The sequence below is a fragment of the Phalacrocorax aristotelis genome, chromosome 6 (genome assembly GCF_949628215.1).
Source record: "Phalacrocorax aristotelis chromosome 6, bGulAri2.1, whole genome shotgun sequence".
NCBI lineage: Eukaryota > Metazoa > Chordata > Aves > Suliformes > Phalacrocoracidae > Phalacrocorax > Phalacrocorax aristotelis.
The window spans coordinates 19,440,335-19,455,275 of NC_134281.1; the positions used below are offsets into that span (position 1 = coordinate 19,440,335).

Consider the following 14,941-nt stretch of genomic DNA (forward strand, 5'->3'; position numbering starts at 1 on the left):
AGGATTAAGGTTTTAGAGTAACTATGGATTGTTATCTTATGCTACATAGCAGTCCAATCACTCCCAAGGGCACAGAAATAGATGACACTGGTGCCTAGAAAACAAACTTCAACTTTCTCTCTCTCCCACAGGATGTTGTGTTTCATGGCTTCCGTCAATAAACACACTGCAACTAACAATAAAAGATTGCTGTCTGTTACAATAAAGCTTAATGCTGCAGGATCTTTAAATTATAGCAATTTACAAAAACAGCATTCCAGTGACAGCCAATCAATGTTTGATAACTCATCCACGATAAATTAACCAGTGCAATACACTTTTATTGTGATTTGTTAATTTTTTCAAGTCATGTGTTATACAGACATTTGGGGTTGGGTTTTGAGTTGTTTGGCTTGGGTGGGGCTTTTTTATTTCAAAGTGATTGGAATGATTAGTTTTTCAATTTATTTTGAAGTAGTAGGATGAAAACAGCACCCCAAGTTCGATAGTTGATCAGCACACAGGATTCACTGATGAGCAGGGACTGTTACAAGAGCGTCCTCGGGAGGTCTGGAAATGTCTACATTCTGTATAATAATAAAAATACAGAGGAGAATATTTATCATGCAGCAGTAAGAGCAACAAAAATACCAATCAGATTCCTTCACAAGTACACAGCTGCATTTATTTAAAAGCAGAGATTTTTTTCAAACCCCCCCACCCCAAGAATGCAGCAGACTGACAGCTGGTTGATGTCCCAGAGCTAGACAGCAGGAAAACATATTTACAGTAATCACTGATCCCATGCTGATAACATTACCAAAAGCTCAAGTCATTCATGTCTAGGAGGAAGTCCTTTACAGGCCCAAGCAGGAATCCACTTAAATACATGCTTCAGCACATACACGCCTATCCATTAAGCAACTTTCAGTGCTTTTATGAACTATGCCATATATTTCTTTCCCAAGGGAAGACTTTAACATTTGTTTGTTATAGGCAATGTACTACATCTGACAAAACAGAAAAAAAATCTTTCCCCAGACACCTTAACCATTTAAGACTAATCACACCAACTAGGTCTCACCTCATTTTGCAGAGGCTGTAGGAAAAGGGGGGGGGGGGGGGGGGAAGACATTCAGTGCAGCAAATTATCCAAAGCCAAACAAAACAAAAACACCAGCACAGGCGAACACTCGCCCTAGGAAGTGCAGCTTGGAGTGCAGCCGTGTGGAACCAGGCTCAGGAATCACACCTGCCAAGGTACAACCTTATGCAAGTCCCAAAGACCATGCAGTTAGTGTTCTCCCTTCTACCAAGAAAGTAGACTATGATAAACTGTTCTGAACTTCCTTCCAAGACCTTGATCCAAGATTTGTCCCATTTTAGGCCAAATCATTGCCAATTCTTCAAACTTTGTGCTGATGGGCTTCCTGAGTCTTATTTATTTTACACTGTGGTAAGCAAACTCAGCGTCCAGTAACATCTCCCATTCCCCTTCCACCCACAAAATCAGAAAAGAGATCTGGGGTTTGTGCTACAAGCTCTCTCCCTATCTGTCAGTCACAGCCTAAGACAGAGGTGTGAAGTAGAGACTTTACCAGTGCTTGTTTTCTGGCCCAAAGAGGCGACCCAAGAAAGAGCAAAAGCAATTCCCCTGAGTTATTTTCAGTACAAAGACTATAGACCCCTTCATTTGAAAAGGTCAGGAACTGAAGTCACTACAATGCTGACAAACACAAGGCTTCAAATTCACTTCAGGCAAATCCTTGTCATACAATGAAGTTTACACATACTTTAAACAAATACTCCAGTGCTTTGCCTGCAATTCTGCAATGTGAAAATAGATGCTTTCAGCCAAAGCCAAAAAGGATTGAGTGCAATGTTCTGAAACATGACTACAAATTACTTGTGGGGGCACGGAACAGCACACTGGGCAATTCTCAATCAAATAGTTTCATTGTTTAACAATGTGGTATCTGTGACGCTGTATTTAATTAAACAGTTTGACTTCAATTGACTATTTGAAAATTTAATTTTACAAAGTAATTAACGTTGTTTGTAGGTGATGTAAATGAAAGCTTTTGAAATTTTCATAGCCCTTTGAGCAGCATTTAAATGCAGACAGGAATAACTTAGTGCTTCACTCAGCCCTACTAAATGAACAGTATATCATCATCCATACTTCACTCTTCTGGGTTTCTTTGGGGACAAAGGGAGAAGAGTGAGGGTTTTTTTAATAAAAATGCCTCTGCTCCTTTTTTTAAAAAAATCATTAACTCAATCTATTTCTGTTCTAAATCAACAGCTTTGTGCCCACTGCAATTTAACTAGCTGCATGATCCTCTATACGCACCTGAAACATGACCACCCAACACCAACATCAGTATGGCCACATCACTTGCTACATGTAATAGTCTCTTGGTGATTCAGGCAGAGCTTTCCCACTCAGAATAAACACCTTCAGTTACAAAGGCTGTATTTCCAACAGCAATTTCCAAGACACTTTAGCAAGCTGTAAATTCAGCACCAATATTTCAACAGCCAAACTAAAAATGTTCAGTTGATCTACATTATTTAACATGGATATAACCTAACACCTGCTCTAAGACATCCTCATCTTTTTTCACCATGCTTCTCCAACTCCTTTTAGGCACTGTGAAAACAGAATGGATTTCCTAAACCTAACAAGCCAAACTAAGCCACAAAAGTGGTAAAGCAGAATGACAAAGGAGAAAGGGGAAGAGAGAGGAAATACACAATACAACTATCTAATAGAAAGTGTCTTGGCTATGAACGACCAAAAGTCAGTATTGTCAGAACTCGGAATACCCAAGTCATTAAAACAAAACTTCTTGCAGACCCCTCCAGCATGAATCCTGGACAAATGCCACAAATCCATACCCTCAGATAAGTGAGGCGTTTTGCGTCACTTGCCATCCTGAACATACACATATAAATACATTTATCACTATATTCCTTTTCATCATAAACCACTGTTCTGAAAACCACCAAACAGCCCTTTTCTCTCACATTATCAAACTGACTTTTAATTCACCAGTAAGGTCAGCTCATAACCTCAGCAAGGCACCTAGTAGCATTAGCATGAGGATCTGTAATGGAACCAGAAATTTTTAATCATGACCCATTTCACATAACTTTCATAATGCGGCAATGGAAGAGCTTTGTGCAAGCAGCAGAATCACCCTAAGCTCATGTCAACACTTAGGAGCACACAGAACCACCTGCCCGACTTGGGGAGAGTATGAAGCTGCCATGGCCTGACACCTCATCTCACCTCCTTTTCCTCGGCTGTTGTGATGTATCCCAAGACCTAGCCTTCCTCCCCAGCTCTGTCTGAAAACACAGGAGGCATCGTCAATTCCTCTTTTTCATACAGCAATGATTGCAGTGATGAAAAAGCTGATGATTTCATTATTGACCCCATCCAAAATAAGCGTGGCATTCCTAACAATGTACTTTTTGACTACACCTTACTTCTACTGAATGACAAAGCCTGGAAGAACTTTATACAGTTTTTGAAGATACAGTAGCAATCTAAATCCTCATTCATTTTTTGAAGATAAACTACTCCGGCTAGAGCTTGTATGCCAGATATATTTGCTCAATAGAAAGGATCCATCCCCTCCCCCTGCAAACTGGTAGTAAAGCTCGATACGTAAAATTAAATATGGTCAGCTGAGTCATCAAATCACTTCTAACCACAAGGATAATGGAAATCAGCGCAGACAGTATATTACACCAAGTTCTCTCATCTGAATAATATTCTTACCTCAGGTTTATCTCTGTGTGTGTTTACAGCTTCAACATTCAGGAATAAAGATTCTATTTTACATCCTGTTGACAGAAAACACATTTTTAGAATTGGTCTGCTTTAAAAATGACATTATAGTAAATATGCCATTTTGAGTTGGTGAAGGTTAATCACTTCCCCCTTCTGATTTATACTAGTTTCCCAAATTCTGAATAGCTAAAGCTAATGAAATTAATCTATTCCACCAGGATGAACATTATTCTCAATGTGATAATCGATCTCCTCTTCCCACCTTAGCTTTATCATTATTTTATTTGAAACAAATTCCCATTTTTAAACATACGTCAATAACATTCAGTCAGCAAGTTCTTATTTGTATCTTTTTAGTTTTTTAAACATCCTAGACTTCTTAGAATTTCATTGCAATACAAAAGATGAATGCTGCTCTCATTTTTTAGAACACGAAAACGGTTACGAGAAGGTACACTGCCTGTTGTTAGCAACCCTATTCCTCTACATATGCAAAACAGTGTTTTTAACCCTCAGATAAATGGAACTTTAAACTTGTCTTCTGAAAAGCAGCTTCTCCTTTTCACCCAAAAATGGAAAACTCCAGAGAGCAAGAAAAACTAAAACAGTCAAAAGAGACAACTATTACTCAGGTAGTATAAACTCACCCACTTGGAGAATTATAATTGCTCAATACGCTGTGGCCACACCACTTTAAGCAATAGCTGACCACCAAACACTGCCATATCTCACACGAACATGACTTTTATAAGCTACCACTACCCTGCACAACATTAATTGTCAAATTCCTCTGACATACCACAGAGTCCATCTTCTATCACAAACAGGCTTTCAGATTTTTCTGCTCACTTATTCCCTAAAGTCATAACACACTCCACAGAATTGCTACATGACAGGAAAAGGTGATTTTAGCCTTTTCTCAAAGAGCTACTGCACTTAAAAAAAAAATTAGTAAGGCAAATATTTGCCTTCCTTTAAGGAAGGCTATTCTGAGAAACCATCTGTCATGAACACTGTGAGCCAACACTGCAGGAGGGCCAGCACTCAGAAATAGTGAACAAGAAAACAGATTTAAAGGGGGAAAAGTGCACATCTCCCACTGGAAGAGTATACCAGTCATCCTTCTGTTCACAGACCCATTGCCACCCCTGGCACCAAGCAAAAGCAAGCTCGGATCCTTGATGCTGGCCATTACTAAGGACTGGTTATACATTTCCAGAGACCTCTCAGTCCTTACTGCTAGTTGAGTTTAAGACCTGAAAAAAAAAGTCGTATGAAAAGCTTTAAATATAAACTAAAGGGACATGACCTACTCCACAGTAATTACAACATGCATATTCCCAACCCATTTTTAATTTCCAATGCACAAGTTCATACCTACAGCAAGATGCAGTTTCTCGTTCCTGTGCACTCCCACGCAGACCACCGCTATACTAGATTATTGGGTAAAAGTCTAATTTATCCTAATCCCACAGTCAGGCCATAACAGATGTTTCCCTACTAAAGATCAGACGTGCAGGGTGGGAATGATGCTAGTTTCAAACACCAGGAAGAGCAAACCCCTAAGGGTGGTGTTATCCCAGAACAGGATTAGCTGGAAGGCATTAAACACACCATGTTTGACCCTACATCCTGCCTCACCGGAGCCAAGTGACACATTAACTTGAAACAATGATATAGCATATTAGTGTATAAGTAGTTTACACAGTTATATTTTCAGGTGGTCAAATTCCAAAAAGTAGGTCGACTAAAACGTGCTAATCGGGCATACATATCAAACACTTAAAAAACATGGCATTTCTTTCATTGAATTCAAAAAGACAAGGACAGTATTCATACCACTTCTTTTTCTTCTCATCTAGTGGGTGAGTAAACACTGCAAACATCCAGGCACTCTTAAAATTCATTAAGTCACCCAACTTCCCATGAAAAAAAACAAACCACCATCCTGAAACAAAAACCCCTCTGCAGAAACAGGCAGAGACTAGCAAATCAAGAGAATCCAGTTTCCAAACACTGACCTCAAAAAAAAAAAAAGTTTTAGCTATTCTAAATCTATATTTTCACAACCCCAGATTGTCATACAAGGCTAGGAACACCAGATGGCACCAAAGCATAGGCAGTTATTACCGTAATTAAATGACAAAAATCTCTTCAGACTGATTTCACGGTGTAACAGCTATTTACTTTGTCTCAACTCTATTTGAAACTTAACAAAAAACGAAGTACAGGTCTAGACTGCTATTTTTCAAAACTGAAAATCAAAGACAGCTTTGCATTTCTAACTAATAACTCGACTAGCATTTTTTGGCAATCTGTTTCCTGGTAAGCTGGGCAGATACTTCTCTGTCTATAAATAATCTTCTGAAGTCTGGTGAGATATCAGAAGATATAATTAAGCCATCACTTAAAGAAAATTAAGAGCAGGTACGTGTTAAGCTGAGGCTGAAACACACACAAAACTTAATTAGCAATCAGCCTAAAACTCAAGAAGTACACGTTGCAAACCACACCCTGCAAGGTAGTGGCAAATCTCAGTTACTACCTGTGAGCTAAGCACTGATAGTAGCTGCTGACAAATGCACGCCACCACCACCACCAAACAAGGTAGGTTCTCGTGGTAGTATGAAGGTCAGCGAACAAATACTTCAGGAAAAAGAACAAAGTTATGTAAGGGCAGGAGGAACACCCTTTTTAAGATAAGCCTACATAAATGTGAATTTGCCTGTCTTCTAAACAGCAATACCTTCAAATACATCAATAAAAACTGAGATCTTACTGTACCAGACATGTATAAATGCCACAGCTTTGCCAGAGGAATCAGTCAAATAGCATATGAACAGAGTACAAAAGAAAATGGTCCACTAGCAGTTACAGCCACTGGTAGATTCAGGCCTTCGCTGATAGATATGTATTTTCTGGTATAATGCAAAGCAAATGTAAACCAAAGGATTCATTGATTCTAGCAAAGCTGTACAGACATACATGCAATGTCAAACCTACTTGTTCAATTCTCTTTTATAACAAAATAAATTAAAAATGTGTTTTAATTTAAAGTTTGTGTTTTCACAAACTTTACTGATGACCGATGTAAGTAACAGTACAGTTACTTATACATTACATATACTTAGTACTACTCACCATAAGCCACCGGGGTTAGCTTTAAGACAGTATGCAGCGGGCACTTCAGGTAAGGCAGCTGTTCTGTGAAATTGAACAACAAATTATGCATGAAATACAGATTACAAAAACACTTAGCTTTTCTATTATGTTATAGGTCAACCACTTAAAAGTCTCTCTTTATCTGACAGTGTATCTGTTTTCTTCCCTAGCACTGCTATTCTAACAGCTACAGAAAAACAACCATTACAGCCTTTCAGGTGTGAACCAGCTCAATAAAAATCACCCACGAAGTAACACGGGTAGGTCAAATACAAAAAAACTACACTTGGGTACTTGCCTAGCACAACCACCCTCTAATAATAAAGGAAATTGTTAGAATTCATTGTCTGGAACTTTAATCAGTAAATTTTCAAAAAATACACCATTCGTAACATCAAGGAAGACCTACCTGCAGGCTTGTCAAGAAAATATGCGAGCAAACATCGCATGACAGCTTGGTGACAGATGACAAGCACATTTTCCTGCCTTTCAAGTTCCATAATTACTGGCTCCAGTCTCTGAACAAGATCTTCATAGGACTGGGCAGGGAGGAGAAACACACAGCACAGTAAAAAGGGGAAAACTCTTTGAACAGTGTATGTATATACAGTGGATCTTACTTTCATATTACTCATCTTCTAAATGTTATATTAGTGTGCAAATACTGTAGTAATAATTTTCCTTAAATTAAGAACACAGTCCAAGTCTTCCAGATTATCAAAGAAGATACATGTAACAAAATATAGCTCCCTTATGGAAAACCTTTATTAAATTAGTTGATACGATCAAGAATTTCTACAAAATTCCTATAATTTCATTTACAGCATCTGCAAACATACAGGTTAAGTCTTGCACATTATTTTCCATACCTCATCTTCAAAAGCATCTCCCTTCCAAGCAAAAGATCTAGAAAGGCCAGCCTACAGTTAGCATACAGTTCACAAAGCCTGACTTGTTCAGGCTGCCCTTTGAAAACGAACTATGGGCTTAATGAACTGGCCTGGTGACGGCAGCCACCATCCCATCAAAAGTCACAAAGCAAGGAGGCCGCATTACTCTTGCAACCTGTCCTGCACAGCATGCATACAGTGAATCTGCTGCTGCAGGTGAACAGCAGGATTTCCTCACGTGCGTGTTTAAGTTAATTTTCACGTGCATAGTAAAGAGAATACTTCCAAAATGCATAATGCATTGCAGATGCTGAGAACACAGCATATCACCCAGCAGGGCAGGGAATGACCACAGCAGAAAGCCTTCACCCCGGTCCCAGGGCAGGCAAGGGGGCTGGCCGATTGGGAAGTGGCACTGCTAATTCAGACCTTGGCAGGAGAAACACAGTGGTCTCCAGCGAGCCTGTGCAAACTCCTGCAACTGTTACCCGTGGCAGAGAAACTGCCTCTGACAAACAACGGAAAGCAACTAATCACCCAGGTGATGAGGCAGTTTGAAATGTTTGTCCCCATCCTAGAGGATGGCATCAGTTTGAAAAACAAACACTCCTTCTTCAAATGGATTAGGAGAACTTTGCAGCTTAATGACTGCCTCATTAGTAAGATAGGGGTCACACCCGCAAGACCACTGCTCTTACCACAAGCTGCTCTTAGAGTGATTACTCTTGACTGCTGAGGAAAGACCTGAGAGCTCCACTTCCTCATGACACAAACAGCAAACAGCAGAGCAGCTGGTCCAATTACTCCTCGGCCCTTGCTGCCCTGAATCCTAAGTCGCCTGCACCTACAAACAGGCTGTCTGACCATCTGGCAATTGCTGCACTGTAATGGGTTTGCTTTAGAAAAGCTGTCAGGAAGTTAGTTTCCCAGAGGTGTGGAGTATATTAAAGACCAACGAGGCTACAGATTTCCCTAGCATTTCACCCAGAACTGCATGCAAAACAGCCATTATCTACATGAAGAATGAATAGAAAAACGCAATCTTGGCAGTATGTTTGCATGTGCAGCAGTTTGAAGCCTTGCAATCATTCTTCCTGCTTTATCACTGCAGGACCAGCACAGAAATTATGTCCGCAAGATCAAAGCTCTCAGTTTTTTTACTAAATCTACTGTGTTACTTTTCAAGCCCTGAATCAAATTAAATGGTCTGGGCTCAATCCTTGCAAGCACCTATGTACTCTCCCCTGGAGAAAGCAACAAACTTTTTATTAATTTTTAATTTTTTTTCCTTCCTGAAGCCAGCATGCATGAGTTCAAGAAGACAAGAAAGACCTTTCACCTTAAGAGACAAAAAATAGCATACCTCTCCTTTAGGGTATCTGTATCTGTATTTGTCTTGGTCTCTCAGTGCAAATTCAAGGGGATAATTTTCCTGTATTTCTTCATATGTCATTTCTTCACACACTCCCTATAGGTAAACAAAAATAATTTAAAAGCATGTATTTCCAGCAGTGCAAAAAGCAGGTATCACTCTTAAAGAAAACCATATATAAATAACCACTAACAATTGTATTTTGTTACTCTGACACTTAAAGTTGCCGCGCATCATTAGCGGGACACTCAGTTGGACTCAGATGTGTTTAGAAGGAATCACTAAAGCCCTATATAAGTGAAGTAACATATGCGGGCAAGCAAGGTCACTGAGCAAGGTCATGTTTTATCTACCGTACCTGCTTATAACTCTTTACAGGTGCAGGTGGAAAGTGCCAACTAGCAACCCCCACCTGCCAAAACTTTTCTAGCATTGTGGCTTCCACAGGGGAATGTTTTACTGGGAAAGACAAACCAAGACTAAACTAATTATGACAAAATTTAATAAAACGTTTAGCCTTGTTAACAGGAATGAATGAATTTTTCCAGCCTCTGGAACAACCTTAAATGACCTTCTATCCCATAAAAGGCATATCATTACAAAATTAAGTACTTCCTTCATCCCTAGCAAACAAAGCAACTTATGAGACATTTAGAAAAGAGAACTTACTGCATCTATCTCATTCAAAACCTTCCACTGCTCATAAGGCACTCCCAAGGCTTCAGCAGTCTGAATTGTCCTTTTCATCTGGCTGGTCCAAACTTTCAGATCTTTGATATTCTGCTCGTTAATAAACTGTGCCAAGCTTTTGGCAAACTGAAAGAAAAACCATAAGACACTGGATGAGGGCTCAGAGCCAACACACTCTGTTCAGTTTGGAATACACAGGCTCTAGCCTCTGTAAATGCATTATAACTTCTCCAAAAGGCTCTGTCAAAGTTTTTGCTATGAAATACAACACATTCCATTAAGCAAAGATAGACAGGAAAGGGAAAATACAAGTTTTCTGCATCTCCCATCTTTACCTTCAGAAATTCTTTCAGCTTTAACTCATGAACCTTCTCAATTACCCAAAAAGTCACAATTTTACAAGAATACAGTTTAAAAAATAAAGCCCTCTTGACAGCTGCTTTGTGCTGTAGGATAAAAAGGAATTTCAACCAACAGAATGTCAGATAGGTAGAAGAGCACATACCAAATCACAACACACAAAGTGTGTCCATCCAGTTCCCCCTACCCACACAGGCAACTAAAAACTCCTTCTTAAACATGTTAAGAGGAAAAGGGGGTAGAGGAAGAAAGCTGTAATTACACAGTGCAGACTGCACACATGCATAGATATGCACAAAACTCAGTCACACTGCTTCAGGAGGTACATACTTCTTTCCCCCTGACAGACAGTCCAGGATCTCCTCCTATTCTCCCTTTCAGATTGAGTTCGCTTTCTCCATGTCGACAGAGGTAGATTGATCGAGGAGTCACATGGATATTCATGAGGTAGTAGACAATCCGGCTCTGAATGTGATCCATTACTCTGTTCACAAGGTAACTCCTTCCGACATCCATAATTTTAATATAAGAAAGATCCCTTTCACAAGCGAACAAAAAAATACATAAGATTCCACATAGTTTCTATCAGCATGGACCACAATCTTCCCACCCTCTCTCTCATGATAAAACAAAGGGGCCAAAGCAATTAAGCAAATCCTCAGTTACCCATGGAATATGTGTTAGTCCTAAGAAATAATTCAGTACTCCACAGGTACAGGATGAACTCTATTCCTTTCACGTGTAAGCTGCTCACATCCCTTTCTTTTCTTGCACTTTGTCTCTCAAAACTAGATGCTACTCTTGGAAAAACAGAGCCCTCCCACTGAAAGGAAGATTTAGTGGAGTCATTCAACTGTGGTAGCTTCAGTAAGATAGCCAGGTATTTTACCATACTAGATATTTTTCTCCAGGTTACAAACACTTCCCCCAGAGCAAGTATTTGTCTGATTGCACCCAGGGGCCAAAAGGCACAGTCACTATTTACCCATCTCAGTTAACAATTCCAGAAAAACTACAGCATCAGAAGGACCTGGGACTAGCCTGAAGCAAGACATTTTAGCAACCACTCTATCAACAACTATTTATTACCAGTATTGTAATTTACCCCACCACTACCTTCTCTCAGCATCAGACAGGTTATAATTTCAATTTTCACTGCTTATCCTTTCTCATCTGAGCTATGATTTCAGAGTAGCATCTAGTTTAAAGGAGGAAAAAAAATCTAATAAGCTGAAAATAACCACTATTGGTTTTTAGTGATGAACATGAGACATCACACCACAATGAAACAAGAAAACTTAAAATAAAACCAAATGGAGGTGATGAGAAGCAAGCATCATCACTTCATCTCTGATAGGGTTAATTGGAGTTAATCATTACTATTTCACCCAGGCGCAACCATTAGGTCCATCACAGAAATTACATGCATGAACTGATCTGACTGAACCAGCTTCATACTGCTTACGCTCAACTACATTAAAACTTAGCTCAGCTTTCTCTATAGCACAGGTCCTGAAACAAGCCAGGAGCACCTGGTGTGAGAGTAGCTCAAAATTCCATATGGAAATCCTGGACTGTAGCAGGAAAAACAGGGCTCTTCCTCACATGGTTCATCCCTACCTTACTTACAGTTATTGAAAGTGAATAAAAAACAGATGAATGCTTTGGCATGAGGGAAAATAATCTAGTTAAGAAAGTTTCTCACAGCCCTGCATCTGCAGGATAATTGCAAGCACAAATAAAGAAATCTAGAAGTCACACTTTTAAGATTAACGTGTTCAGAATTCATCTTCACCATGTCAACAAATGAAGTTATACTTACAAAACACTCAGGTTTCCTCTACAGACGAAGAAAAAACCCAAACAAAAAACCAAACCCAAAACCAAGTAACAACCAACCACTACAGCAAGTCTGGAATAATTTCTAAATGCTGGTTCTATCCCAGAAGAATCATACCATTCCCCAAGTGGGAAAATCAAAAAGAATATTGTCCCAGGGTAGACTTGTTAGCCAATTTTCCTCCAGCAAGCAAGCTTCCAGGCTACACCCCCAAAGTCAACTCTCTATCTTGGCAAAGGAAAGAGACCTTAAGCCATTAAAAAAACATGACTAGAAAGCCCTGATTCCCAATAGCAGATGCTCCATCCCCTAAGGAAACCTCTTAAAATAACCCAGTTGTGATCACAGTATTATTTCATCACTTACTTGTCAAGAGTTTCATCTAATGTCTCATACGAGTTTTTGTAGCACTCTATTCTTTTCATGAAGTCTTCCGTTGCTTCATCATTACTACAATCAACATAGTCAGGACTACCCAGCTTCACTTGCTGTTTAAAATAAAAACAGGAGAATAGTACTGAAGTTTCTTTCCCTTTTTAATGAAAGTTTAAAGGGATAGGAAGAGGGAGAAACAACACAAAAACTTATTTTCTGGAAGTTAATTAAAATTCTTGTAAAGCAAAAACACTATTCTTCATAGAATTAAAATTCTGAGTTAGAATACACATGGACAGGTAAATAAATGGAAATGTTACATTAACGGGGTTTAATGGGGTTTTTTTGCTATTGGAAGTCCTTATAATGTACTTCTAAAAATACTTAGCTACATTAAACCTCTGGACTTGAAGCAAACATTCCTATACTCACCACAATGTTTGCAGCAATGACCTCTGGATCAACACATACTGACTCAACAAAAAAAGTCTTCAGTCCAAATGGGAAGTCACGTGCAAAGAAGAAAGGAAGAAGTAAAATGCATTAAAACGCCTCTGGAGACTAACACACAAAAGCAGCATGTTCCCCACTTTCATGCTAACCCCTTTTAACAGAGCCATGCATTAAACTTCCCTCATTTACTCAGACAGTTTGTCCAGACCCTCTCATCAGAAACTGTGGGCTTACCATTCCCCAAAGCATCAGGCTTTATACTCTTTTCCTCAAAAATCCTTTTAAGTGGAAAAATTTTGCAGTGAGAAAAATTTAGAATGCAACAGGAAGAAATAAATGCACAGGATGCAAGTTCAGCCACACAAACAGTAACTAATGTTTCTGAAATAATAATCTAGAAGCCTTTCAACTAACAGGGTAGCCTATTTTAAAAAGAGGTTTGTGTTTTGCTGTCTCAAATGTTTATGGAGACTCAAGTTTAGAGGAAGTGAAAGATTAGTGGAGAATAGCTAAATGTAAAACAATCCTGGAGAGAAGGCAGAAAACTACAGAAAGTTTTTGCTTTGTACAGAACTAAGACAGAATTCCCTATGTGTTTCTGCAGCAGAATTCTGAACTGCCCTAACATCCATATTTTAAACACTTCTTGCTGAAAGTATGCTCAGAACTACAGGTCCAAGATGACAGAATTGAAGACACAGCATAAGAGATCAGTGCCAAACAGTACAAACATTAAAGATGAGGACTGGGTGACTTTTAATAACAAACAATGCTTGAGAACACAAAATACACTACTGACTAAACATCTAGGATGTGGCTTATGCCAGTGCACTTCTTAACTCGCAGTACAGATAAGGGCAAAACTATCACTGCCTTACTTGTCCGGGCATTAGCTCAGAACTCCTTTGCTTTTGGCTCACCTTATATCCATTTTCTTCACCAAATTTGTAAATAGTTTCTCTGCGTTCTCGAGTTGTGTTTGTAGCATCAAAGACCTAGGGACAATTAGAGGGGGGGAGACAGGGAGAGAGGGAGGATGCTTTTTGTTCAGTAAGTCTTTACCTTTCATTTGAAACACTATAGAAACACAAGTGCAACCAGATGTGTACATTATATAGTGTGGAGAGAAGGGGGACATTCTTCTTAGTGTTGCCCTCTCCTCAGTTAACTCCTCAAATCACAAAGGTGGTTGCTCAATATGGCATCATCAACCTGAACTTAAGCGGTCCTTTCACTTCAGCATCAAGGCATGACGTACAACCCCCAAAGAAAAAAAATCTGATATACTGAAAATATATTACTCAGGCTGTATATTATCCAGCAGACACACACTGTTTTGTAGGGAAGCATCTCAAGAATGCATTTTCAACAAGAAACTTACAGCCACGTGCCCGTTTTCTTCACTGAGGTACTGTCGGACGTCATTCAGCGCTGCTAAGGCACACTGTCTTAAAAATGAGAGACAATACAACTCAAATGCTAGTTAAAAACATTGTATTCATGCACTTGTGCATTGTGATCAAAGTGCGGGCAAATGTTAGATAATCTCTCTCAAAACCACGTTTTTCAATCAACATCCCCCTCCCCCCAAAAAAAACCAAAACCAAACCCACAGGAAAAACCAACAGATGTCAACCAAGCTATAGTAAGGAAACATGGTCATAGCCATCTGCCTAAAAAGACCAGTCCAGAGCTCTGTGCAACTGATACAACTATACATCACCACAGAATACCTACCAGCTTTGCTGACCAGGATAAACTATCACTGATCTAAAGTAATGTCACTGAATCATCCCTGCAACTGCACTCTTTCCCCAATTACCTATTCCTAGATATTTGTTTCTTAATTTGATTCTCAAAGAGGGAAAAAAAAGCAAATCAACTTTATGTTGTGGCCCTAAGTTCAAGTGGATAGACAACTAATTTTCAGTAATCTTCTACTCGCCTTTTGAACTACTGTGTAAAAATTGCTTATATCAAAAAAAATTGTTAAAACAGAGAGTAAAACAAAGTTAGCA

General features: G+C 39.2%; 1 protein-coding gene across 9 annotated transcripts in view; it reads right to left on the bottom strand.

Annotated features, from left to right (window-relative positions):
• LOC142058718 (6-phosphofructo-2-kinase/fructose-2,6-bisphosphatase 4) overlaps positions 1 to 14,941 on the bottom strand; it is a 48,299-nt gene that overhangs the window by 7,274 nt on the left and 26,084 nt on the right. For 5 of the 9 annotated variants that reach the window (XM_075096384.1, XM_075096381.1, XM_075096377.1 and 2 more), the window contains 11 exons: positions 14,305 to 14,371; positions 13,844 to 13,918; positions 12,903 to 12,959; positions 12,462 to 12,583; positions 10,586 to 10,793; positions 9,875 to 10,021; positions 9,197 to 9,301; positions 7,353 to 7,482; positions 6,923 to 6,985; positions 3,770 to 3,834; positions 475 to 566 (listed from right to left, as the gene is read on the bottom strand). In XM_075096384.1, the coding sequence (XP_074952485.1) occupies positions 507 to 566; positions 3,770 to 3,834; positions 6,923 to 6,985; positions 7,353 to 7,482; positions 9,197 to 9,301; positions 9,875 to 10,021; positions 10,586 to 10,793; positions 12,462 to 12,520 (837 nt within the window). In that variant the 5' untranslated portion in view covers positions 12,521 to 12,583; positions 12,903 to 12,959; positions 13,844 to 13,918; positions 14,305 to 14,371 and the 3' untranslated portion in view covers positions 475 to 506. The remainder of the gene's footprint in view (positions 1 to 474; positions 567 to 3,769; positions 3,835 to 6,922; positions 6,986 to 7,352; positions 7,483 to 9,196; positions 9,302 to 9,874; positions 10,022 to 10,585; positions 10,794 to 12,461; positions 12,584 to 12,902; positions 12,960 to 13,843; positions 13,919 to 14,304; positions 14,372 to 14,941) is intronic. The other 4 variants (XM_075096382.1, XM_075096378.1, XM_075096376.1 and 1 more) reach the window with 2 other exon arrangements.